Below are 26397 nucleotides of genomic sequence, written 5' to 3'. Positions count from 1 at the left end.
GTCCATTTCCCTACAGGGGATGGACTTTACAGTGGAGCACCGCCCAGGGACTGACCATGGTAATGCAGATGGTCTCTCCAGGTACTTCCACTTAGAACATGAAGACTTATCTGGTCAAGGTTAGTTTAATGTCCCTGCGTTTGGGGGGGGGGTTGTGTAGGAGAGTAGGGTCTGCTATCCTATGGTCACCCCAAATTTTTGCTTTTTGCTTCACTGGTTTTCGACTACTGAGGCTGTGGGCCTGCTGATCAGACCCCCAGCCTGCTGTTCTCTCACTAAATTAATGACACATGTGCTATAGGCACATACCAATTGGAAATGGACTCCTTGTCAGCCCCTGTAGAATGCACTATAGGTGCACAGGGCACAGGAGCCACTAAGGCCTACCAGGGGCTGCAGCATATCTTTTGCCACCCCTGGCTGGTTCTTAAATTGACACAACTGGCTGATCACTCAGCTGGGGTAAGGTGGTGTACACACCCCTTGCTTAGATATAGTATACCTATGTCTAAACCTATATCTGGACACATGTAAACCTGTGAGCCACTCCTATAGACAGGCCTCACCAATCCTGGAGGCTGGGTGCATGGTTTTTATGTGAGATGGAGCTCTAGCATGAGCTGAGCCTGTCTGCAGCCGTCGGGAACAAATCCCTAAGCTGTTTCAGGATAATGCCATACCATATACTATTAAGTGCCTTATAATCCTCGCGGTTATTTAGCAACTCTGGTTTGGCTTTATCAAAACATGTCGTGTAAGGTGTCATACGCTTTGGAATACCATCCCCTCGCCAGTTCTGGGGATGGCATTCCACCCCTCTAGAGGGGTAAGACATGTTACTTCACTTTAATGCGGTTAATTTCTCCAAAGGCCTTAAGATCCACAAAATGGATGCCTCTGCCACAGACAAATGTCTGGACCCCTGGAGCTGACCGAAACCCAGTCAAGGGGGTCCTGGACAAAGGGTTTCCTGTCACAGGAGGGTGTCACCGCCCTCCAGACAGGAGATAGTGTATTGTAGCAGGGAGGTTTGAAAGAAACCAGACACTGCCTGGGGCGCACAAGGCTGCCCCTTGCATAATCCGGCCAAACCGGTTCTGGGGCACTCCAGCCCTCGTGCCAGGGCGGCCTGGATCAAAGGAAGGGGGTGTATCCACCCACTTCCTGGGTCCCACCCATAGGAGGGGACCTAGCAGGTAATCACGCCCACCAGATTCGAATAAGAGTGGGAGCAGTGCCAATGCACATCAGATTTTCCTGGAAGAAACATTTGAAACGATATTCTGGACCCTTCGCCCTCCATCTCAACGTGGAAGCCCGAAGAATCTCCCTTGTGGTCAAGGAGTGACCACCCTGCAGCAGCAGGCACCATCCAGCCCTCGACGTCTACTTAGTTGCAGTTCCCGCCGGAACTCGAGCGACTGAGATCGACGAGATCAAGCCTGCCCAGCTTCTAACAGCCCGATCCACAGTCCATGCAAAGCTGAGACCCGTGGAGGCGACCGGAAGCGTGGGGCACGCCATCTTGAAGTGACCACGAGACGCTGACCGTGCAGCCCACGAGTGACCCTCGAAGCTGTACACCGGGGTTTGAGAAGCCCCCACCCTGAGCTACTCCTGAGCCGAAGTTCAGCCCTCCACACTCGACGAGTGCTGCGTGGGGCCCTTTGGCACGATTTGGCTCAACGCGTTGGCCCGGTCACTTGCCAGCTGGCTTGTGGTCCCTGTGCCGACGAACTACCAAAGAAGACTCGTGAATCTGGTTGCTCCAGATCCACACCCGCTCCCCTGAAAAGGAGCCCCGACTCTGACCTTCCTGGTCCGAGTGAGAAGCAATCTTCCGATCCTGCGTGGATTGCTCTTACCAAGGCTTGTTTGCTCCAAACCTGAAGCCGACTGCACCGACGGTGAGAGCCTGCGTGGGACAGATCGTGACCTGCTCCTGGACGTCGCAGATGCCCCAGAGCCCACGTGACAGCGGAGAGAAGCTCCTCGACGACCACCTGATTGCGCCCGACATTGCCTGGTTCCGTCCTGGTTCCACCCTGGTCACTGCTGAGTGACCCAGACTCTGTCCCCTCTGCTTTCAGGTACTCTACAACTTGAGTCCACCCTTGGACTCCACCGGACACTTCGTCTTCACCCTGCCTGCAGCCCTTTCAGCTTCAAGCACCAAGAGCCTGCGTGTCAAAACCCGACGCCACTTCGACCCTGTGCACCCACTTCCTGTGGGTGAGGTAACTTTGCTCCGCCGGTGTTCCCACACTGGTGCACACCTCTAGGGTCTGTGTGTTAAGTTTTGTTCCTCTAGGTTCAGCGGAAGTGTCCTTAAACTTTAACTCTTTGACTTTTACGCACCATTGGTTAACATTGGTGCATGCGTGCGCTTTCCGCACATCTCCCGAATCCCGAGGGCCATTCCCGACTTCAGCATTGCTTGTCCTGACTGCTCCCAGCGATTCCCTAGGCCCTAGGCCTAACCACTGTTCGAGTGGCCTCTCTTATACCACTTGTTTAGTATATGGTTTGAGTGGCCCCCCGCCCTCATCCATAATTGTGCAACTTGTATGTTTAAACAGTGCTTTTGATTTAACGCTTGTGCCCCTTTATTCATAAAGAATACTGGGGATTGTTTTTAGTAATAAACACATATATTTTTATAATATATACTTGTGTGGTGTCCTTTCATTTGGTATTACAGGATTGTATGTGGTAAAACAGCTCGCTTAACACGACCTCTTAAGTTAAGCCTTTAGGCTGCTTAGTCCATGCTACCCCTAGGATAGCTTGTCTAATAAGGTTGACTTACAACCAGACACCATAAGGGGATTGTTTGGTCAGGTAGTAGGTGGTTCCAGAATTGGAAACATCCCCTACCAGGCCAACTTCTCACAGTTATAACAACCTCAAAAGAGTCAAGAATATGAAGGACCCTTCAGAATGAAATCTACGGAGTGACGTCTCCCTGGAGACCAATAATAGCATTCCACATTCCCAGGAAAAGAAGCAATCCTGTCCAAGGTACAAGTAAAGGAACCAAGCATACAGGAAGGGGTACAAGAGACAATCAATTATCAATGGCTATAAGACAGACGCACAAGTTACTTACCTTCGGTAACGATGCACAAGTTACTTACCTTCGGTAACGATATATCTGTAAGAAACAATAGTTAGTATTAGATTCCTTACCTTAGAATATCCCCAGGCATCAGACTGGATCCGGAAACATTTGCGTAGCAGTAACCTTCAGCGTCGGTAGGCGTTGTCTGCGGCTCCGCGTCAGTCGTCGGGATGACGTCGCCGGAGTACTTAGACGCCGCCCTCGTGTGCTGACGTCAGTTCTTATACACAGCTTTTCCGCGCCAGAAACGCAGAGCCATGATAAAAACCAACACTGGTGCTGTGAAACTAGGGCCTTGAAAGGGGATGACCTTAACCCTAGATATCGGTTCACAGAACGGGGAGGATAGGTGGGGCGGTAAGGAATCTAATACCAACTACTGTTTCTTACAGATATATCGTTACCGAAGGTAAGTAACTTGTGCATCTGAAAGAAACAGGTTAGTATTAGATTCCTTACCTTAGAATAGATACCCCAGCAATACCAACCCCGGTGGTGGGTCTGCGAACCCAGATCACACCAGAAAGTTCTGGAGAACGGAACGGCCGAAGAAGCAGTCTCTCCGGACTTGGCTGTCCAGGCAGTAGTGTCTTGCAAACGTGCGCAGCGAGGCCCACGTAGCCACCTGACAGATGTCCTGCAAGGGGACACCCCGGCCCAGGGCAGTAGTAGCCGCCGTGGCCCGTGTGGAATGGGCACGAAGCCCCACAGGGGGCTCCTTTCGAGCCAAAGAGTAACAAGCCTTGATGCACAAGACGACCCATCGAGAAATGGTTCGTTTGTGCACCGCCCGTCCCTTCTTAGCGCCCACGTAACCAACAAAGAGTTGGTCATCCACCCGGAACTGGCGTGTGCGATCCAAATAGAATGAGAGCGCACGTTTTGGGTCCAGACGGTGGAGCCTCTTCCTCTTTCGAGGGATGCGGAGGCGGAAAGAAGGTGGGCAAAGTGATGGACTGCCCGATGTGGAAGGCTGTGACTACCTTGGGCAGGAAAGAGGGTCGCGTCCGCAACACAACTTTATCCGAATGGACTGAAAGGAAAGGAGGCTTAGAAAAAAGGGCCTGGAGCTCACTCACTCTCCTGGCAGAGGTGATGGCAACCAGGAAAGTGGTCTTCAGAGTAAGGAGGCGAAGAGGACAGGTATGAAGTGGCTCAAAGGGAGCACACATCAGAAAGGTTAGAACAAGGTTCAAGTCCCACTGAGGCATCACAAAAGGAACTGGAGGAAACATATGAGTGATGCCCTTCAAAAACCTATTTACAACCGGGGACTTGAACAAAGAGGGCTGATCAGGTAGCCTTAAGAAGGCGGAAATGGCCAAGAGGTAGCCCTTCAGAGTGCCCAGAGCAGAGCCCTGCTGGGCAAGAGAAAGAAGAAAGAGGAGAACCTCTGAAAGAAGGGCAGAAAGGGGATCCACAGCCTTTGCTGTGCACCATGCCACAAATTATGTTCCACCTGCAGGCGTATACCGATTTTGTGGAGGGACGCCTGGCTGCCAGAATGACATTACAGACTTCAGGAGGCAAGTCAAATGGCCTCAACTGCCGCCGCTCAATCTCCACGCATGTAAGTGGAGACTGGACAGGTTTGGGTGGAGGACTGTTCCCTGCTGCTGCAACAGAAGGTCCTCCCGAAGGGGCAGACGAATCGGGGGATCGACAGACATGCTGAGTAGCTCTGGATACCAGAACCTCCGTGCCCAGTCTGGAGCCACAAGGATGACTTGGGCCCGGTCGCGCCTGATCTTCTTCAGCACTCTGGGCAGAAGTGGTATAGGCGGAAAGGCGTACAACAGAAGCGTCTCCGAGCGAGTGCCGCCTTGGAAATTCCAACACGCAGAACTGATGACATTGCGCGTTCTTTTCTGTGGTGAATAGATCTAACCAAGGCTCTCCCCACTGCTGAAAGAGGCCTTGCGCCACGTCTGAGTTCAGACGCCATTCGTGATCCATCATGCACCGACGGCTGAGTTCGTCCCCCCTGGCGTTTCAGGGAACCTGCCAGGTGTTGAACCACAAGGGTCACGCTCTGATGTTCCAGCCACTCCCAGAGGAGCAGAGCCTCCTGGCATAGGGTCCACAACACCACCCCGCCCTGTTTGTTGCAGTACCACATGGCGGTGGTGTTGTCCGTGAACACCTGCACTACACTTCCCTGGACAGAGGGAAGGAATGCCTTCTGTGCAAGTAGGATCGCCCACAGCTCCAGAAGGTTGATATGGAGCCGGGACTCCGCCGGAGACCAGAGGCCTCTGATCTCCTCCTCTCCCATGTGGCCCCCCATCCCAAGAGGGACACATCCGTCACCACTGTGTGCTCCAGTTCGGGAAGGGAGAGGGATCTGACACTGACCCAATCGTGGTCCATGAGCTACCACTGCAACGGTCTCGCAGTGCCCTCCGAGATCAGGATGTGGTCAGACAGGTTGCCCTGTTGTTGTGCCCACTGGAACTTCAGGTCCCACTGCAGAGCCCGCATCTGCCACCTGGCGTGATGCATCAACAGGATGCAGGAGGCCATCAGTCCCAGAAGCTGTAGGGTCAACCGAACCAAAACTCTGGATAAAGGCTGAAAGATCAGTATCCGAGCCTGAATATTCCGAACCACTGCTCGGGTGGATAAACCCGAAACTGCGCCGAGTCCAGAACCGCTCCGATGATGGAGAACCCCAGCGAATGCAGGAGGTCGGCCGTAGCCGGGAGGTGGGAGACGACTGCTTGGGGCGAGCCCGCCTTCAACAACCAGTCGTCGAGATAGGAGAAGACTGGAACCCCTGATCTGCGCGACCACCGCCATCACTTTTGTGAACACCCAAGGGGCACTGGTGAGGCCGAAGGGGAGCACAGTAAACCAAGTGCTTGTGGCCCACCGTGAACCGCAGGTAAAGCCAGAGGGCCGATAGGACGGGAATGTGGAAATAAGCGTCCTACAGGTCCAACGCTACCATCCAGTCTCCAGAGACCAGGGCAGCCAAAACCTGAGCTAACGTCAGCATCTTTAACTTCTCCTTCCAGAGGAAGCCGTTGACGCTCCTGAGGTCCAAGATAGGGCGTAAGCCCCCTTTGCCCTTCTTGGGAACTAGAAAGTAGTGGGAGTAACAACCCCGTCCCACTTCTGGGCCAGGAACGCATGGCTGGAGGGGGTCGCCTCCAAGGGTAGGGAGTAGCCCCTTTGGACGATTTGCAGCACTCACCTGTCCGAAGTGATGGTACGCCAGTGGAGCAGGTGATGGCGAACTCTGCCTCCCACTGGCGTGGAATGGGCCTGAAAGCTCGGACTAAAAAGGCTTTGAGGTAGATGCTGCGGGAGCCGATGTGGACTGACCGGCTCTGTCCCCCTCCTCTGCCGCGGCGGAAAGTACGTCCGCGTTGAGGTTGGTTCTGCGGCCTGTGGCTGGATGAACATGCGGGGGTGGACCTTAAGTGGCCACAAAAGGAGCGAAAAGCAGAAGTTTGCTGACACTGGACCGACGGGCCCAAAGGACTTGGCTGTAGCCCTGGAGTCTTAAAAGCGCTCCAGCGCACTATCCGCTTTGTCGCCAAAGAGGCGACGGCCATCAAAAGGCATGTCCATGAGTGAGCTCTGGATATCCCCTGAGAAGTTTGTGGATCTCAGCCAGGCGTGACGACGAATCACCACCGTCGTTGCCATCGCTTTACCCAGCGAGTTCGTGGTGGCAAGTCCACATCAGATGGAATACCGTGCTGCATCCCGCCCCTCAGCAAGAGCTTGGGCCTGGGCTCCTCCGGACACTGGGGCAGCACGTCTGCCACGGTATCCCACAGAGAGTGGGTGTAACGGTCCAAAAGGCATGCAGTATTAATGCGTCGCAACCCTAAATTACGGGAGGAAAACAGTTCCTTGCCAAACTGTTCCAGCCTTTTGCATTCCCGGTCCGGTGGTGCGGTCGGGAAGGCAGTCTAGGACGTGGAGGCCTGGATTGCCAGACTCTCAAGGGTGGGGTGGGTGGACAGAAATCAGGGGTCGCTCGGAGCAGGGTGGTGGTGCCGGGCCACGTTCCGATCCACAGGCAGGACTGTGGTGGGCTTGGACCAAGTGCCCATCAGAACATCAGTGAGGGCTTCATTGAACTGCAGCAGAGGCTCTGAAGAGCTTAATGGGGGTTGAAGCACATCGGTGAGGAGGTTGGTTCTCACGGCCACTGCAGAGAGCTTAAGGCCCAAGGCCTTGGCCGCCTTGCGCAGCACCACAGCATAAGTAGCTCCCTCCTCCGTAGCCACGGAAGAAGGAGAGAGAAAACCAGCGTCAGGTGAAGTGTCAAGACCACTGGCCTCCCCTAGCTCATCTGCCCAGTCATGACTTAACTGGCACTACTGTGCCAGAGAGTCCTCAGACCCCTCCCAGTCCTCCCCTTCATGTGTGTCCTGATAAACAGGCAGAAATGACAGAGCCGGGGCATAGGTGAACAATTCACCAGTCGGAGACGGCGCTGATCCGACACCCGGCTGAAACCGGGGCCGGCGTCGCCGTAGGTGGCTCAGTGGAGGCCAAAGTCGTGAGGTCAACCGGCGTCGACCGGGATCCAGGCCTGGATCCCATGGGGGGCTAAGACCCCCCCAGTCGGACCCGCGCGTCCTGAAGGCGCGCCGGCAGGGTCAGACGACCGAAAGAGAGTCCTCATGGCCACGAGGAAGTCTCGAACCTGCTCCGGAGTCGCACTGAGCCCAGGGACCGGAGGGTGTGGGGCTGGCTGCGACAGCGCGGGCTCCGCCGAAGCGGCGCCACCTGAACACTCGGCAGAGTCGCGCGATCGAAGAACTATGTTGTTTCTTCGACTTTTTCTTCCCATACCTTGAGTTACCGGAGTGTGAGGACTTCGATCCCGACGAACAGTGATGACTCCGGCTTTGCGACCGGTCCCTCGACCTCCTCCTCGACTGCAGGATCTCGAGCAGCTTACGGGAATGCTCCCGCCTAGCCTTCGACGTCAAGGCCCAGCAGCCGGGGCACGACTTGTCGTCATGGTCGGCCCCTAGACAATAGAGACACCGGCGGTGGGGGTCGGTAACCGACATCAGTCAGTGACAGGCGTTCCTACCGGCACCAGGAGTCTATGTCGACTCAAAAAAGATAAACCAAAAAAGTCAAAAAGTTAGTCAAAAAGTAACTAAGGGTATGCTTTTACCGGATATGCGTGCGAGGGCAGCGTCTAAGTAGTCCGACGACGTCATCCCGGCGATCACGACGACTGACGCGGAGCCCCAGATGACGCCTACCGATGCGCAGGGGTGGTGTTGCTGACGAAAACTTTCCGGATCCAGTCTGACGCCTTGCAGAAAGGATGGACGTGTACTGAGCACAACCTTGTCCGGATGGACAGATAGAAAAGAAGGCTTTCAAGAAAGAGCCTGGAGCTCCCTCACTCTCCTGGCAGAGGTGATGGCAACCAGGAAAGCAGTCTTCAAGGTCAGCAGACAAAGGGGACAATCGTGCAGAGGCTCAAAGGGAGCGCACATATATGCAAGAACTTGATTCAAGTCCCACTGTGGCATTATGAAAGGAATAGGGGGAAAAGAGGAGTAATGCCTTTGAGAAATCTAACAGGGAACTTGAAAAGAGGGCTGTTCAGGGAGCCTAAGAAAGGCCGATATAGCAGAAAGGTAGCCCTTGATAGTGCCAAGAGCAGAGCCCTGCTGGGCCAAGGAAAGAAGAAACATAAGAACTCTTGAAAGAGGAGCAGAAAGGGGACCCACAGACTTTGCTGTGCACCATGCCACAAATTTGTTCCACCTGCAGGCGTATACCAACATAGTGGAAGGATGCCTGGCTGCCAGAATGACATCCCATACTTCAGGAGGCAAGTCAAAAGGAATCAACTGCCGCTGTTAAATTTTCGTGCAAAGAGGTGGAGGCTGGACAGGTTCGGGCGACAGAAGATCCTCCAGAAGAGGCAGTCGGATCAGGGGATCGATGGCCATACTGAGTAGCTCGGTCCGGAGCCACAAGAATGTCTTGGGGCCGGGTCGCGCCTGATCTTCAGCACTCTGGGTTGAAGTGGTATAGGTGGAAAGAAGTACAACAGACCGCAAGTCCACTCGTGGCGAAAAGCGTTGCCTAGCAAGTGCCGCCTTGGAAATTCCAACGCGCAGAACTGTTGACATTGCGCTTTCTCTTCGGTGGCGAATAAATCTAACCAAGGCTTTCCCCACTTTTGAAAGGGACCTTGCGCCACGTCCTTGTGAAGACGCCATTCATGATCCATCATGCACCTGCGGCTGAGTTTGTCCGCCTGGCGTTCAGTGAACCTGCCAGGTGTTGAACCACCAGGGAAATGCCCTGCTGTTCCAGCCTTGTCCAGAGGCGCGCAGCCTCCTGACATAAGGTCTAGGATCCCACCCCGCCCTGTTTGTTGCAGTACCACATGACAGTGGTGTTGTCTGTGAACACCTGCACCACTTTCCCTTTGACAGAGGGAAGGAATGCCTTCAGTGCAAGTCGGATCGCCTGAAGCTCCAGAAGGTTGATATGGATTTTGGACTACGCCGGAGACCAGAGGACTCTGAACTCTGCCTCTCCCATGTGGCCCTCCATCCCAGGAGGGACGCGTATGACACCACTGTGTGCTCCAGTTGGGGAAGGGAGAGGGATCTGCCCTGGACCCAATACCAGTTCGTGAGCCACCACTGCAATTGTCGCGCAGTACCCTCTATGAAGACGCAATCTGACAGATTACCCTGATGCTTTGCCTACTGGAACTTCAGGTCCCACTGCAAAGCCCACAAATGCCATCTAGCTTGAGTGACCAGCAGGATGCAGGAGGCCATGAGGCCCAACAGCCTTAGGGTCATCCTGACAGACACCCAAGATAGAGGCAGAAAAATAGGAATCATAGCCTGAATATCCTGGAGTCGCCGTTCGGGAGGATAGGCCCGAAACTGCGTTGTGGCCAGAACAGCTCAGATGAAGAGGAGCTTCTGAGAGGGAATCAGGTGCGACTTTGCCACATTGATGGAGAACCCCAGCAAATGCAGGAGGTCGGATGTAGTCTGGAGGTGGGAAACGACTGCATGGGGCGAGCCTGCCTTCAACAGCCAGTCGTCGAGATAGGGGAAGCCTGGAACCCCTGATCTGCTCAGATGAGCTGCGACCACCACTATCACTTTCGTGAACATCCGAGGGGAGCTGATAAGGCCAAAGGGGTAAACTGAAAATGCTTGTGGCCTGCCGTGAACCGCAGGTAACGGCAGTGGGCTGGCATGACGGAAATGTGGAAATATGCGTCCTGCAAGTCCAACGCTATAATCCTGTCTCGAGGGTCGAGAGCAGACAAGACTGGATTCAGAGTTAGCATCTTGAACTTCCCATTCCGGACGAAGCGATTGACGTCCCTGAGGTCCAAGTTTGGACGAAGGCAGGAGAAGCGTGGCTCAGTGGTTAGAGGCGGCAGACCCGGAAGCTGAGATCGGCCGTGGACCAGGGTTCGATTCCCCGCCTCGGCGGGTCTCGGGCTCAAAAATTCCACGGACTCGACAATTCTCGCTCCGGTGCCTACTCGACTCACGGGGTCACACTCTGCGACTCTGGGCAATAGCTTGCTTAATCTCCACTACGGCCCCTCGCGGCGGGATGCCTGGCTTTCACCTTGTGGATACCCTGCCGGGGTATCTCACAGGGGAATACCAGGACGGGTTCCCTAAGCAAGCGCCTTGATGCCTTCGGGTGATACGTGCGCTATATAAGTCGCAATACATTTACATTTACATTTACATTTTGTCCTTCTTGGCCACCAGAAAGTAGTGGGAACAACTACCACGTCCTACTTCTGGCGCTGGAACGTGCTCGATGGCCCCCTTGGCCAAGAGGGCCGCGACTTCCGGTTGAAGAAGTGCCAAGTGATCCCCCAACATGCAGTGGTACTGGGGTGGCATGGCTGGAGGGGTTGTCTCGAAGGGGAGGGAGTTGCCCCTCCGGACTACGTCTAAAACCCACCTGTCCGAAGTGACGGTGCGCCAGTGGGGGAGGTGATGGCGAATCCTGCAGCCCACAGGCATTTGATGGGCCTGAAAAACCAGACTAGGAAGGTTTTGGGGCAGTAGTGGCCGGGGTGGAAGTGGACTGACCCGCCCGCTGACCCCTTGAACCGCCTCTGCGGTTCCCATGTCCACGGCAACGCTGAGACTGTTGCGGCCTGTGGCTTTGAAGCGAACGTGCTGGGGAGCCCCATCCGTGGCCACAAAAGGAGAGAAAAGCAGAAGGCAGAGGAGGGCGAGTTGATGACAGGTCCAAGGACTTGGCCGTAGCCAGTGAGTCCTTAAAACGCTCCAACACGCTATCTGCCTTGTTGCCAAAAAGGCGAATGCCATCAAAGGGCATGTCCATCAGGGTGGTCAGGCACAACTTGGGGTCGCGCCCCTGGCAGCAGAGAGACACTCGGTGCGGGTCCGTCACCGATATCATTCGATGACAGTCCCCGCAAGACCTGAAACCGGGCATCGCTACGACACCAGGAGTCGATCGACTCAAATAAACCGAGACAAAAAGCCTCAAAAAACAGTAAAAAAATTACTTGGGGTACTACTCTCACCGGACCTGCGCTTGCTAGTGCGGAAAGAGAAAACTGATTTTAGCGCTAGAGGGCGGTGACCATGATGCCAACGACGGACGTGGACCTGCACGACACCACCTTCTGACGAGCAGGCGTACCCGCTGAAGAAAACTTTCAGGATCCAGTCTGACGGCTGGGAGTAATTCTAAGGTAAGAAATCTATCATTATGTGTTTCTTTCAGATATAGGGAATTCTGGATCAGGATTATGCCATATAGGGCTTGTAGTCTCCATAGTAGGAGGTAGCCCATTGGCTACTAACATATAATCCCCTAAATGCCGCTTAAGTGAGTATTTAGGGGTCTTCCAGACAGCAGGACCACAAATTCGACTTCCTGGGAACTGAAGAGGACAATAGAAGAGAATACCACAAGAACTAAGGACCTGCACCGAAATTGGCGCCAGACCATGCTTGGCTGCATGTTCATTGACTACTGCAAAGACCTGTCCTGCAATGCTGCATCATCCCCAACACTTGGAAGGTTGCCCAACACTTCGACAACAGCTATAATCTCCCTTGGGGTGGAAGAGCTATCCCCCTGCATCTACAGGCACTGATGCATCTGTTCGGTTCTCTGTGTTGCTGGCCATAGGGCCCACTGAGGGAGCATAGCTTCAAGAGGAGGTCTTCGTGGCTCTGGAAAGTCAGCCTAGTTTCGGGATGTTAGACTCTCCAAGAGCTCCCGCACCAATACCCTGAGTACCGGCACATATGCACCAGCCAAGGCTTGTTCTGTGCCAGTCTGGAGACAACTTCCTTGGAAGTCTTTCTGCATGTCGAAGGACTTCAGGACAGACTAGATCCACGACCAGAGTGGCCCTGCAGTGTTTTCCTTCCCTCTGCAGAACCGACCAGCAAACCATGAAAGCCTCAGACTCCAGGGGCCAACCAGCCAAGACCCTCTGCACCTGAGCTCCACAGCCTGGGCAGTGATTTCTAACTTCGTCCCCTTGGCCTAGGGGTTCTCACAACCGAGACCACCTTTAGGTTTACCCGGACTTGCTCCAAGTCCCTACTGCAGCCTTTGTTTCAGGTCCCTATGGACCTCTAGGGTGTAGCACTCTAGCCTACCATCCGGACCAGGACCTCTGCACCCGGACATCCCAGAGCAGGTAACCCGCAATTCGTGGTGGCTTTTTGGACCATGGCCCCCTAGCACCTTAAGTCCAAAGTGCACCCGCAAACTCCGACTGCAAGCATGCTTGCTGTGTATGTTTTTCTTCCCATAGGATAACATTACTGTGTTCTAGGCCCATACCTAAAAACCAGTTATTTGAGCACTTTCACCCTTTTCTTTTAAAATCGGTAACTCCTAAAGTACTAATCTTAGTCTCTAAATTCATATAAAAATCGACTTTTTTTATTAATTGGTCTCGGATTTCTTATTGAGTGTGTGAACCATTTATTTAATGTGTTTGTGTGTACAACAAATGCATAACACTCCTCTATGATAAGCCTAAGCTGCTCCATCACACTAACACAAATAGATCACTAGGGATTAGTAAAGTAAGCCCTGTAAACCACAAGGGTCGTCTGGACTTATTGCACTGTCCTTACATTGGCAACACTACAGAAAAAGCCCACTTCCTACTTATCTCCAATCTTGAAAAGAGCAAACTCCTTTGCCGACACAGGGAGCGTGGCACCAACAATGGCAGAGGCCACAATATCGGTAATAAAATAAGCAAAGACCCGGAAAAACGCACACTGAACAGGTCTACTGCTCTGCCAAATATCTATGAGTGGATATTTACCAAGCTATTGGCGCACCTACTATAAAATATACTTCCAGACTCCATATATCCAGACCATTCAAGGTTTATATAGCACCATCAAAGCCAATGCAATATCAGAAGGGTGGGCCACTTGGCCAAATAAAAAAAGCACAGAAGAAAGCAATGCCTCTTATTTTAGTCCCATTACATGCTGAAAAGGCTGTTGACTGGACTTTCCTGACTAAAATACTCAGGAGAGGGGGTGGGTTTGGTTCACATTTCAGGTCACTGGCCCTGGCGGACTATCAAGCGCCCAGGCTAGAACTGTGCTTAATGGAACTACATCTAGGCAAATCAGGCTTGTAGGTGGCTGGCTCAGAATATGGTGCTCACTTATGGGAGTGGGGCTGGACTGTTCCCATGAGGCACAGGGTCAGACTGATTTGAATATAGCCATGTCTGAACTGGGGTGGCAGAGGGGGCTAAAGAACGGTGATGGATCAAACCCAGATCATTTGACTGGGTGTGAGTGTTTGATTGGTTTAGATGCTCCATCCATCACCACCCCCTTTTGTACCGCTTTGGCCCCCATAAGTGTGGCAGGGTATGCTCAGAGAAGAGTCCCATGCTCACTTTGCCACTGGATTCAAGCAAGCCGGGCTGAAGACGGCTGTAATGCCAGAAACCGGTCCTCGGAAGCTTGTTTCCGGTCCAGGGAAGGCATGGCTTGGCAGTTCGGGCTGGACTGTTCCCATGAGGCACAGGGTCAGACTGATTTGCATATAGCCATGTCTGAACTGGGGTGGCAGAGTGGGCTAAAGAACGGTGATGGATCAAACCCAGATCATTTGACTGGGTGTGAGCGTTTGATTGGTTCAGATGCTCCATCCATCACCACCCCCTTTTGTACCACTTATGGGAGTGTAGCACCCTGCACTACTACAGACAACCCTTATGGTGATTTTAGTGGTCTTTGACAACCTTAGAAAGCTCTTTAAGAGGTAGCTGTGGAGAGCAGCCTTCAGGCTTAGTTCAGAAGGAGTGTAAAGCAGCTTGTTTTACCAGTACTAATCATATAATGTAGGTTAAGTGAAAAAGAACCACACAGTGTAGTTATAAAAATATGTCTATTATAAATACTCACTAACACATTACAATATCTCCTAGCCGGATATATAACCACAATACACACAATACTTAGATAATAAAACACTTAAGTAGTACACATACACATTGGTCTCCAAGGTGAGACCAAACCATATACTAAAATAGTGAAATATGAACCACGACCTAAGTTGAGAATGGACCCAGAAGACCTAGAAGAGCTGGGGACCCAGGAATCACCCAAGGTAAGTACCCAGGAACTCCCACGGAGGCTGTGAGCAGAGTGGGAACACAACTGCATGCTCAATACAAGTTAATGAGTAAGTCGTGGTTGGTTTTTCAGAAGAAGGACCCCGAAGAAACCCAGTGGAAGATGTAAACTTGGAGTCGCCCCACCCGTGGATACCTCAGGAACCAGGATACCTAGACCAGGGAAATTGGGTGCATAGGTGCAAAGTGAAGTCCGACACCACCGTATACAACAATGGAGGACTTCAATGAATGCTGGTGGCGAAGGTGGTGACAGAATCCGGTGAAAGCCAAAGGTGGATTCAAGATGAGCGGTACCTGCAAGCACAGGGGACAGAGTCTATGCCACTCATACGGGACAAGGAGGCACGAAAAATGAATGCCCACTGATGTCAGAGATGCAGCAGAGTTGACGGGGCCCTTAAAGCTGCAGCTGTGCAGACCGGGCGATGTCAACAAGTCTTGGCAACGGAAAGTTGATGCAGTGCACAGTGGTACTGCTCCAGCGGTTCCGAAGATGGATACTGGCTTCAAACTTGCTGTGAAGATAGTGCAGGCCATGAGGGAGTTGCAGAACAACCACCTGTGTTGCTGGACCTTTGGGAGTCCGTAGGAGCTCAAGAATAGCAGACCGGTCAGCTACGTTGTGGTCCTTCAAGGGAGATTCCTTTAGGTGTCTTGGATGTCCACAGGCCTGTAGAAGAACATGTATGGGGCACAGGCACAGATGACGCAGAAGACTGGCAGGCTGATGAGACCAGGAGCACCAGGAGTCTTCCCAGTTGCTATCTCGGTTCCCAAAGCGAAGTCCAAAGTGCTCAGATGGTTGAAGACAGTTTTTTCGGATCTGAATCTTGTCCCACAACGAATCTAAGAAACCACCCACAGGTAAGCCCTTAAGTACCCTAAGGAAATGGTTGGGACTATTCAGGGTCCCTCCCACAGGAGGGGCTGGACAGTGGGGAGCATACTCCCATTTCCTTTTTCCAGTTTCGCGTGAGAGCTGGAGCCAACGGCTCCCTGATCTGTTTCCAACTAGAGTACGCACAGAGGGCATCAATGTGCCCTTCAAAGCAGTCTAGTGTTTGGGTGTAGAAGACTGGTACCCTGGAGCACTGAGGGTATCCTGGAGGAGCTTTACAGTGCATGGAATCATACCTCCAACACAGTTTACGGTGTTAGGGTATGATTTCAAAATGTTTGATACCAAACCAGACAGGGTTTGCTACAGCCAGTTAAGAGTTAGCTATGCCTAATGCCCCACTGCCATTCTACGTATCGTAATTTATTATGCACTTGCAATCTGGGAGAATGGACTCCATCAGTTTTAGGAGTATCTTGCTCATGCAGGGTCACCCTCACACTTATAACTGAGCACCCTGCCTTGAGCATTGAAAGGCCTGCCTTAGGGGTGACTTATAGGTGTTAAGTGCAGTGACCTCAGGTATAAGAAATATTATCATTCGTAAGTTGTGCTAGCACAAGCTTACACAGGCTGCAATGGCAGACCTGTAGTCACAATTTGAGCGGTCTCCCATTGGTGGTATAATGCATGTTTTAGCCCATGGTGGACCCCTGGTGTACCTATGCCCTGGGTACCTGAATACCATATACTAGAGACTTACAAGGGTACACCAGTAGCCAATCTGGGGTATACCCAAGTACTCACTATGTCCAATTTATGGAAGTAGCACAGATACTGGGATCCTGATAGCAGGATCCCTGTCAGACTGGTTAGAAAAACTAATGACACCAGCAAAACGTGGGGGTGACCATGAAAGCAGATCCTACTTTCCGACAAGGCTGGAGAGGGGCACACTTCAGGAATGCCCTCTTTCCCCACTCCTATTTGCCTTTACTACTGAACCTCTAAGGCTCATAAAAAGGGGCTCGAGATCAAAGATCTAAAATTTGGATGGGACGTCCCTCACGCACCAGGAGTCGAGGATTTGAAAAGAAGGCGACAAAACTCCAAAATAGCTTCGTCAAAAAGTGACTAATGGGGTAGCTCTCTCCGGATCTGCGCTAGGCTGGCATGGAAAAAAAGATCGGACGTCAGCATGCAGGAGTGGCGTCTAAGTAGGCACCGCAATGTCATCCCGGCAACTACGAAGCAAACTATGTAAGTGGAGTCTGCCGACGCCACATACTGAAGCGCAGGGGTACTGCTAAGAAAAAATTTCCAGATCTAGTCTGACACCTGGGGGAAATGTTAAGGAATCTGTAACACACTCTCTCTCTCTCTCTCTGATATGGTGTGACAACCTTCAGCAAGAAAGAGGCATGTTCTAAGGCTTGTCACGGAAGGGAAAACAATGGTGTATGAAGGGTGAACCAATAGCTTGAACCTGGCTGACCCATGTAACTGCCACTCCAAAGACTGTTTTGATAGTGAGGAGCAGCTGACGCCGGCGGTGGTGGTGCCGTAGACGTCTATGACGTGGAGGTTGTACAAGGCCAACCAACATTGGCTGGGATCCATGCATGGATCCATGGGGGTCTTGCGGCCCAGAGGCCTGAGCCGTCGACGAGGTCAAGGCCGGAGCCATCGAAGAAGAAGGGCGAGGACCCCCGAGGGCCCAAAGGCGCGCCGGCGGGGCCCGATAGGCCAAAGAGGCGGGCCATAGCTGACAGAAATTCCTGCAGCTGGGCCGGAGGCGCCGACAGACCCGGGAAGTGCGGATAGGCCGTCGGCAACTGCATAGGCTCCGCCTGAGCCGCAGGGTGGCACCACCCTCAATCGTGTCGCGGGACAGGCTAGGGGGAGGCGAAGAGCGACATTGCTTCTTCGACTTCCTGTGCTTCGTCTTACCTGCCCCCGAGTGCGAAGACGTCGAAAGATGGTGCCGGCTCCGCGACCGGTCCCTCGACCTCCCAAGGGACCAGGACCTTGAACACCCCGGAGAAGACTTCCGGGCCTCAAGCAACTTTCAGGACCCCTCCTGCAAAGTGTTCGGAGCCATGGGCCGGCATTCGGGGCACGACGCGGGATCGTGGTCACGGCCCAGGCAGTAGAGACATTCTCGGTGCGTGTCCGTCACCGACATCGTGCGGGGACAAGTCTTGCAAGACTTGAAACTGTGCATCCCTATACACTAGAAGTGAAAGACTCAAAAGAACAGAGACAAAAGTCCCCCAAAAACTCAGTAAAAAATTGACTGGGGGTACCGCTCTCTCCGGATCTGCGCTTGCTGGCGCAGAAAAAGAAAGAACTGACGTCAGCGCGCGAGGGCGGCGTCTAAGTAGCTGCCGCAATGTCATACCGGTGACCATGACACCTACGATGGACGCGGAGCCGCACAATGCCACCTTCCGACGCAACTGCTGACAAAAACTCTACGGATCCAGTCTGACATCTGGGGTAATTCTAAGGTAAGAAATCTATCACTAACGTGTCTCTTTCAGAATTGCAGAATAGGGAGACCAGGGGCAGCAGAAATCTTCCGTGATGCAGTCTCGGGCTTGTGTGTGCTGGCTGGCTTACTGTTTTGGAGTCTCAGGGACACAAAGACTTTACCACCAGCTCCCCTGAACTCCATTGCTGAGAGTTATGACCTGCCAGGAGGTGCCTATTAGAGTGTGAGGTTGTCCCTGCTGTTGAGAACTGGAAGAAACAAAGAAAGCAAGAAAAACAACTTGGACGCTGTCCGCGATGCCGCAACCTGCACTGAGGCCAGGGGCACCGCTTGTGAAGTGCATGACACACTGCCCTGCTTGCACAGCAGCTCTGACGAAGCCTGCAATTATCAGCCTTCCCGATGCCAGCACTCACTCTGACGCTGTCACAGCCAGCATCCAGTTAACACAAGCCGATAACGACGAGGGCGAATTCATGAACCCTTGACTTCGCACAGCCTCACTGGAACAGACGCCTCACCACTGTCTTTCCCTGTCCAGGGCTCAACATGTCACCTCCTCGCGGACACCACGCCTCGCCTCACTTCCCCCACGGCAACCAGGGAAACTGCCTAGACAGCGACACCTCACCTCCACAATGTTGTGCATCGTCCATAGACTTTGTTTTCCAAGATACTGTTAAGAGGGTCCGTGTGACTCCGTGCCAGATGCCGCGCACCTCGCAGTCGGTGTCGTAGTTTGAATTAATGCCTGCCACGTCGTCGTAATAGCCCCAGGCTGTTTCTACAAGTGCTATTTCTGCAAGTAACTGTTTTTAAGTGCTATTTTGATATACTATGTTAGATTTTTATCGTTTTGATCTTGTTTGGTTTAGATAAAGATACTTTATTTTTCTAAACTGGTGTGGTGTCCATTTGTTGCGTTTTGACTGTGTTACTGTGTGTTTTGAGTACAAATACTTTACACATTGCCTTTGGGATAAGCCTGTGCAAAGCTACCAAGTGGGTGAGCAGGGGTCATCTAAAATGTGTAACTACCTTACCCTGACTAGAACCAAGGGTCCCTACTTGGACAAAGGAGGAAACCCTCTGCCAATTAGAGACCTCAATTTCTAACAACAGTACTTACCATGGTCAACATTAGGGAGGAAGCACAGTGCTGGGGTCCTTATTAGCAGGGTCCCAGTCAGTCTAGTCAAAAACACACTGACACCACGTAAAAAGTAGAGGTAACCATGCTAGAAGCAACCAAAATGAATTTCTTTAAGAATAACACAACCTAATTAAGAACATTTTTAGATCATACTTTGAGTAAGGGTTACTTGCAATGCAGACCAAGATGGCCAGTGTGCTTACTATAGTCACTGCCATTTACTGAAAACTGCACCTTCTAGGCTATTCAGTGAATCTTCCAAATGGTCAAGAATAGATGAAGTGTATTTAGAACTCTGAAGCCCAATGTAAATACATAGTTTAAAAGAGTAGTGAAAAAAGATCTAGCAGACAGTTGTTCTGTAAAGTCAAACATAAACAGATCGTTATGCCTAAAATACACTTGGATGTAACCAACCGCAGTTTACATGAGCCTGATATATGAAATCAATCTTTAGAGTTATCAGGTTCCCTGTACACTCTCATTGAGTAGAAATAACAATCTGAGGTCTTCAATAACATGTATCATTGTCAATACTTACCTTTTAAAAACAGCAGTTTCTGTTTTAGCATCCACAGTAAGACTAAGGGTTTCTTTCATACTACCATTCATTACAGTCTCAGTTACTTGGTCTGCATTTTCAATTTCATCTTCACCATCAGAGCTTGCCTCCATAGCTACTGTCCCCAATGCTGCAAAAAAATGATCATTTTAGAAACCTCACAAGACATTTTGTTTAATAAATTTAAAGAATGATAAAACCTTAAATCAACTGTTTCCCTCATTTCTAACAACATTATGAGAAGAGGCACAGGATGCTGCTAAGCTCATCTAACTATATCACTTATTTCTGAAAGAAAAAGTTACTTACCTGCAGTAATGATCTATCTGGTGGATACTCTACCTGCAGATTCCTCACCTGTAGAACAATCCCAGGTGTCAGATTAGATATGGAAACTTCAAAGATTTCACATTGCAGGTAGGGGATGCTAGCTTTGAATCAATGCCAGAAGCGGCATCTGGTGAGGTCATCAAAGCCATTTAAGCACCCGATCTGGCGCAACTATGCCAGTTTCCATGAATTTTCCCCAGCCTTTTAGACAAGTTAATGATTGACATTAATAGCATCATACACAAAACAGACTGTTTTGATGCATAGGATGATCCATCTCAAGAGGGTTCTTTTCAGCACTGCTATTCACTTGTTAGCACTGTATTAACCACTTGGCTGCTAAGGGGTGTGCATGTAGGTCCATTGACTTTCCATTGAAATCAATGGGCCCTACATGACGAGTTACCCTTGTCATTAGCACTGAAGGGGTTAACTAATAAAGACCTGACCATCCAGTTGTATGTCTTAGGTGAAGTCTAGCTAGTAGTTGACCACCCGCCTTGGCTCCAACCAATGCAGCCGCTTCTCCTCCTTTGTGGGATGGAGAGAGGAATAGAAGGATGGAGGGTGATTTATTGACCTACGTGAAAAGGGGTTACCACTTTTGGCAGGTAAGTAGCCCTGGTTCTTGACACCAATTTGTCTGGATAAAATCAGGTGGAAGGGGGATGGGAACTCAGAGCTTATAACTCATCCACCCGTCTGGCTGAGGTGATAACGCTTGAAATTATATTGTTTTGTGGCTAACATCCTTAAGAGATAACTATGTAAGGGCTCAAATGAAGCCCCCAGAAGAAAGTCATGACTAAATTAGGGTACCACTGGGGCACACATAGGGGGTTTTAGGATACATATTCGTTATTCTCTTAAAAAAATGCATAACAAGAGGGGACTTGAAAAGGGATGGCTGGTCCTGCAGACAGAGGAATGCAGACACAGTATCTAAACACATCCTGGCAGAGCCCATTGCTCAACCCCCTGAGGAAGAGAAAGAGCATATAGTAGAACCTGAGACAGCTTGGCCTGGAAAGGTGTAAGTGGTCAGCATTATTGTCCATCCACCATGCAACAAAGTCGTGCCATTTACCTGAGTGAGAAGATTACGTGGAGGGGTAGCCTGCTGACAAGAGGATGTCTACCACCTACGGGGGGCAGCTGAAAGGAACTCCAATTTTCCAACTCAATCTTCAAGCATGTAGGTAGAGGCTCAGTGATTAGAGTGCAGTGCCATTTCTCTCAACTGTGAGACAAGGGCTGGCTAGAATGTGAGTGGTCGTGGGGCCATATGGAGAAGCACAGGAGGTCTGCATTTGACACCCTTCTAGGCTACTTAGTGAATCTTCATGAGAACTCGAGGAATCCATGGTACTTTGGATTGTGTGGAGGGTGGGGTGGGGAGGAAGCAGGTCTAAGTTTCATCTGAACAGAAACAAGTTCCCCCGAGGCTCCCATCGACGCCTGCAGAAAAATGTGCAGTATCGCCAGCAATGAGCATTTTTTGGGAAGGCAAACCAGTCTACCTGTGGAGTGGCCCAAAGAGTGAAGATTTCCTGGACTACCTATGGCAGACTCATGAACGGAAGGATAACATCAGCTCAGGATGTCCGCTTTGACATTCAGAGATCCTGCTAGGTAGTTGGCTGAGAGCCAGATGAATTGATGATGTGCAAAAGACCACAGTATTACGTTTCCAGGTGTAAACAGAGACCCTATACCGTCTTGCTTGCTGATATACAACATTGCTGCTGTCTTATCCGTCAAGATCTGGATGTATCAACCTTGGATAGAAGGGAGGAAGGCCTTGAGGGCCAGCCAAATTGCCGGCAGTTCCAACAGGCTGATGTGTAGAACTTGTTCATTCTGAGACCACCGGCCTCTGATCTCCAGGCCCGCAAGATGGGCTCCCTACCCAAGGGTAGAGATGAACCAGTTACCTTCGGTAACGCTTTTTCTGGTGGATACAGTATCTGCCTGAGGATTTCTCATCTTTTGAATTACCCCTTGCGCCAGCATTCCACCGAAACTTTTCCTTAGCTCTCCCATGTCGACGAGGACACCACAATAGCACGACTCAGCTCACGATTCAGAATGACGTCATCGGAACCATAAGACTTCGTCGGCGTGCGGACGTCAATTCCACCCCTTTTTTCAATGCCTTCGAGGCGAAAGGGAAAACCGACATTTCACAAATATACACAGTAAACAATATAGGCACCAATAGACATAGTATATCTTTCAAGGAAGAAAAGAGACAGAAAATGCTACACGGTCCGGCTCCGTGTCCAAACAGAGGACGGGGTCGATGTATATATGATCAAAATGATAATGTTACTTACCCAGTAAACATCTGTTTTTGGCATATACAGCTGTAGATTCACATGCTTTGCATACTCCAGCCATCTCGTGTTGGGTCAGGATTATTGCAAGTTGTTTTTCTTCAAAGTTTTTTCCTAGTCACGAGGTAGGTGACGCTCCTTTTGGTGATAGTGAGCATGGGCATCGACTACATTGTTAGATTGTTTTGCCGCAGAGGGTGAGAATGGAGTTAGTAAGTAAAGAATAGAGATGTCCATGCGTGTGTATGAAGAAGAAGACAGAACTCAGACCACTACAGGTACCGGGGAGGTGGGTGAGCGCATGTGAATCTACAGCTGTACATGCCAAGAACAGATGTTTACTGGGTAAGTAACATCCGTTCAAGACATGTGAGCTGTAGATCACATCCTTTGCATAGATTAGACAGCAGTATTCTCCCAAAGCAGTGGCTAACCTGTAGCTGTTGGAGTTGTCTGAAACAATGTTTAAGTACTCCCTGGCCTACATTAGCTGGTTGTCTCGCTAACAAATCTACACAATAGTGCTTTGTGAATGTGTGCGGTGTTAACCAAGTAGCAGCTTTACAAATGTCAACTATGTGGATGTTTCCTAAGAAAGCCATAGTAGTCCATATTTTGCAAGTGGAATGCTCTCTAGGGGCAGTGGCAGCTGGTGACTTTTGAAAGTGGTGGGTGTAAAATTGTCGTACTGCAGTACGGCGAGCGAACTCTAACAACCTACGGTGCATGCAGCAGCCTACATAGAGTAAAAGGGAGTGAGCATGACTGAGTTGGTCGGCCCTGGGGCCGACCAAACAGTCAGTATCCACAACAGTGGGAAATCCGCTCCCCCCCCTTGCCCTCGAACAGGACCGCCCACCCGCCCGACCCCAACCAGGCACTTCTGCTTTCTTGCAGTGCGAGAAGCGGAAACATAAAATGGTAGGGTTACCATTTTATGTTTGTCTTCTCGCGCTGCGATAAAGCAGTGGGTGAGCCGTCACTGTCTAGGGGGTATAGTTAAAGTTCTTTTTGCATAACAAGTTTGAATGCATTTAACAATCTGTAAGAAACTGGCTCTATATATACTGCACCAAAGTGAGGTACAGTGTGTTTAGAGTCCAAAGTGAAACTTAATATTGTTTACTGGAACATAGCGGGTCAACTCTCAAAGTGTACAAACGATAAGTGGGTGGAAGTGGTCAGGGAACACAATATAGTTTGTCTCCAAGAGACCTGGCTTAGCACCCCATTTCATTTAGAGGGTTACAAGACCTACTTTTCTGAGGCCATACCATCAATTTCGGGGAGAAGGAAGGGGGGTTTAACGACATATGTGTCAAATATTTTGGCACTAAAAACTGGTCCCGCTGAGCCTGGAAAGTAATTATCAGATTTTAATGTTAAAAATAAACAAATTGGGGGGCGTGGCTTAACGGGCGATGATGGCGGTCGCAGCTTCTTAGAGCTCCCGCCGGCCCGATAGACATCCGTGCATTTATCCTGGCCCCCAGACCCATACCACTAACCAACTGGGGAGCGAGTGTGTCCGACGGTGCAGGGAGCCTTCCGGTGACGGCGGTGGAGCCCCTGGGCGGTGTGAAGCGGCGGAACTGCCGGTGGCCTTGTGGAGGACAGTGAAGCCGGGGTCTCGATTTTGGAGCTGCCGACCGTGGAGGCCAGTTTGCGGGTCGGCCGTGCTGCGGCTTCCCTGGGGTGCCTGCGATCTTCTGAGACCAGCCGAGCGACGAGTGAGTCCCGAGCTGCCGCACTGACCACAGGAGAGGCCAGTGAAGAGTGGAGTAACCCCCTGGGGGGAGCAGCGGCCTACACTGATACTGAGCAGCAGGGGCCTCGATTTTGGCGATGCTGGGCTGGTGCTGAAATCTGACGACGGTGGCCCGGCAGTGGCCCTTGGGAGGCTGAGATCCGGAGCGGAGGCCCTACCCGAGGGACTGTACATGCCATACCGACATCACCTGGTGAGGAGGACGGGTGGGCAGCCGAGCAGACTGACGTGATCTGTGCCCGTGCCTGACGTGGCCCAGCGGTGGCGTACGAACACATAGTGGTTCTCCTTGGGGCCCTAGGGCCAGTACTGTCGGCGGGGGCACTGAGGAGGGCGGCCACCGCTGTGAATGTGCCCGCAACACTAGACAAGCTGAAGCGGCGAGGCCGGCGGTGGGTAGACCGTGAGACGGCGGAGCCAAGGGGTCACCGGTGCAGAGACCAACGCGCTGCGAATTGGAGATATTTGCCCAGACACGGACCGGGGACCCAGCCTAGCGCTAGCGACAGTGGTGCTGAGGACACTGGTGCCTGAGTGTGGCGGACCAACTGGGCAGTTCTACGCTGGACCTTCCTGGAAGTCCAAAAACCTGCATTGGTGTGCACACTTGCTGAGTAACGACCCCGGGGTCAGACCGCAACCATGACCAGGGGCGGTGGCGGGGCCCCCAAACATGGTCCCATAGATAAATTCACCGGCCCCAGTGGAGGGTCCGGGGCCTCCGGAGGAAGTCCTGGAGTGGGGCCGGACAACGCGGCGCTTATGGCGGCGATCACCCAGTCCCGGGACATGCTGGACGCCAAGATTGGGGCTGTGGGCGCAGATGTGACCCTGCTACGTCAAGACCTACGGAATGCGGTGGCACGGATTACGGAGACGGAATCTAGGATTTCGGTGGTGGAAGACGACGTTAAGACCCTGAAGCAGAAAATGGCGGCGATGGAACAATCTCAGAAAGGCCTCGCGCTCCGCGCGGAGGACGCTGAAGGGCGCGCACGCAGGAATAACCTCCGCTTCGTGGGCTTTCCGGAGAGGAGCGAGAAAGGGAATATGGAACTGTTTCTGACCCAGTGGCTGGAGAGCTGGCTGCCCCCTGGGGTTCTTTCTACTTGCTTTGTTATTGAGCGGGCACACCGAGCTCTGACGCAGAGGCCGCCGGAGGGAGAACGGCCCAGGCCAGTGATCGCTAGACTCTTGAACTATCACGATCGCGACACTATCCTGCGAGAAGCACGAGCTAGAGACACTATAACATATGAGAATCAAAGGATCATGATATTCCCCGACTACACCAAACTTGTGCAGCAACAGCGTCACTCCTTCATAGAAGCCAAGGCCAAACTGCGGGGCCTTAAGATCCAGTATTCCCTGCTGTATCCCGCCCACGGGTGATTTATCAGTCACGGACACACATCTTCAACACGCCCGAAGACGTCTTCAAATGGACCGACGAAACGGTGAGGATCAGGCCACATGCCCAGCCGGGCCTGAACCCGGGTGGCTCAAGAGATTCATCGCGGGACCGGGGAGACCCGCCGGGCTGGGGCGGGCGACACCGGAGGTCTAGATCGCGGAAGAGGTCTGCATCCGCCGGTGTGCCACGAGACAGTGGAACGATGGACTCTGATCCCTCGGGGACAACCCGTTGAGAACCTCGGAGGGACCGCTTTGGTCTGTGGATGCTGTGGACTCCGGCTGACGAGGGGCGTACAGACCCGTCGATCGGCAGCTCTAAGACTGCCTCTGCTACCAGTTCCAGATAGTGCCTAGTACATGTATGGTATGGTGGACTGGGTGGCTACATTTCAGGGGCCACTGACCTGTTAAATCGGGAGTTGACCGGGGGGTGATTTCACTGTTGTTGGGGGGTTGGGATCCTTGGTATGGTTGGCCTTGGGTCCTCCGTTTTGGGCCCGAGGATGCCCATGCCGCGACAGGTACTTCAGAGTTCTATGAGGTATAGGGGTTGGGGGTACAGGGGGGGTGGTAAGGGGTAAGTTGGGACTGCATATGGTTGCGGTAGGGTTGGGAGTTGAGGTTGTTGTTGGGGGGAAATGGAGTTGGAGGGGGGAGCTGCATGTGATTTACTTTGACATTCTACTGGTGCTGTGTGTGTGGGTGTGGCGCAGGGGC

The 26397-nt window shown here is 51.9% G+C and overlaps 1 protein-coding gene across 10 annotated transcripts in view; it reads right to left on the bottom strand.

The window, feature by feature from the left end:
* PPP6R3 (protein phosphatase 6 regulatory subunit 3) overlaps positions 1–26397 on the bottom strand; it is a 1896334-nt gene that overhangs the window by 86300 nt on the left and 1783637 nt on the right. For all 10 annotated transcript variants that reach the window (XM_078682862.1, XM_078682861.1, XM_078682859.1 and 7 more), the window contains one exon: positions 19810–19960. In XM_078682862.1, the coding sequence (XP_078538988.1) occupies positions 19810–19960 (151 nt within the window). The remainder of the gene's footprint in view (positions 1–19809; positions 19961–26397) is intronic.

The sequence above is a fragment of the Lissotriton helveticus genome, chromosome 3_1 (genome assembly GCF_964261635.1).
Source record: "Lissotriton helveticus chromosome 3_1, aLisHel1.1, whole genome shotgun sequence".
In the NCBI taxonomy this organism is placed as follows: Eukaryota; Metazoa; Chordata; class Amphibia; order Caudata; family Salamandridae; genus Lissotriton; species Lissotriton helveticus.
The sequence above is the reverse complement of the archived record's forward strand: the minus strand, read 5'-3'. Positions and strand labels throughout refer to the sequence as shown.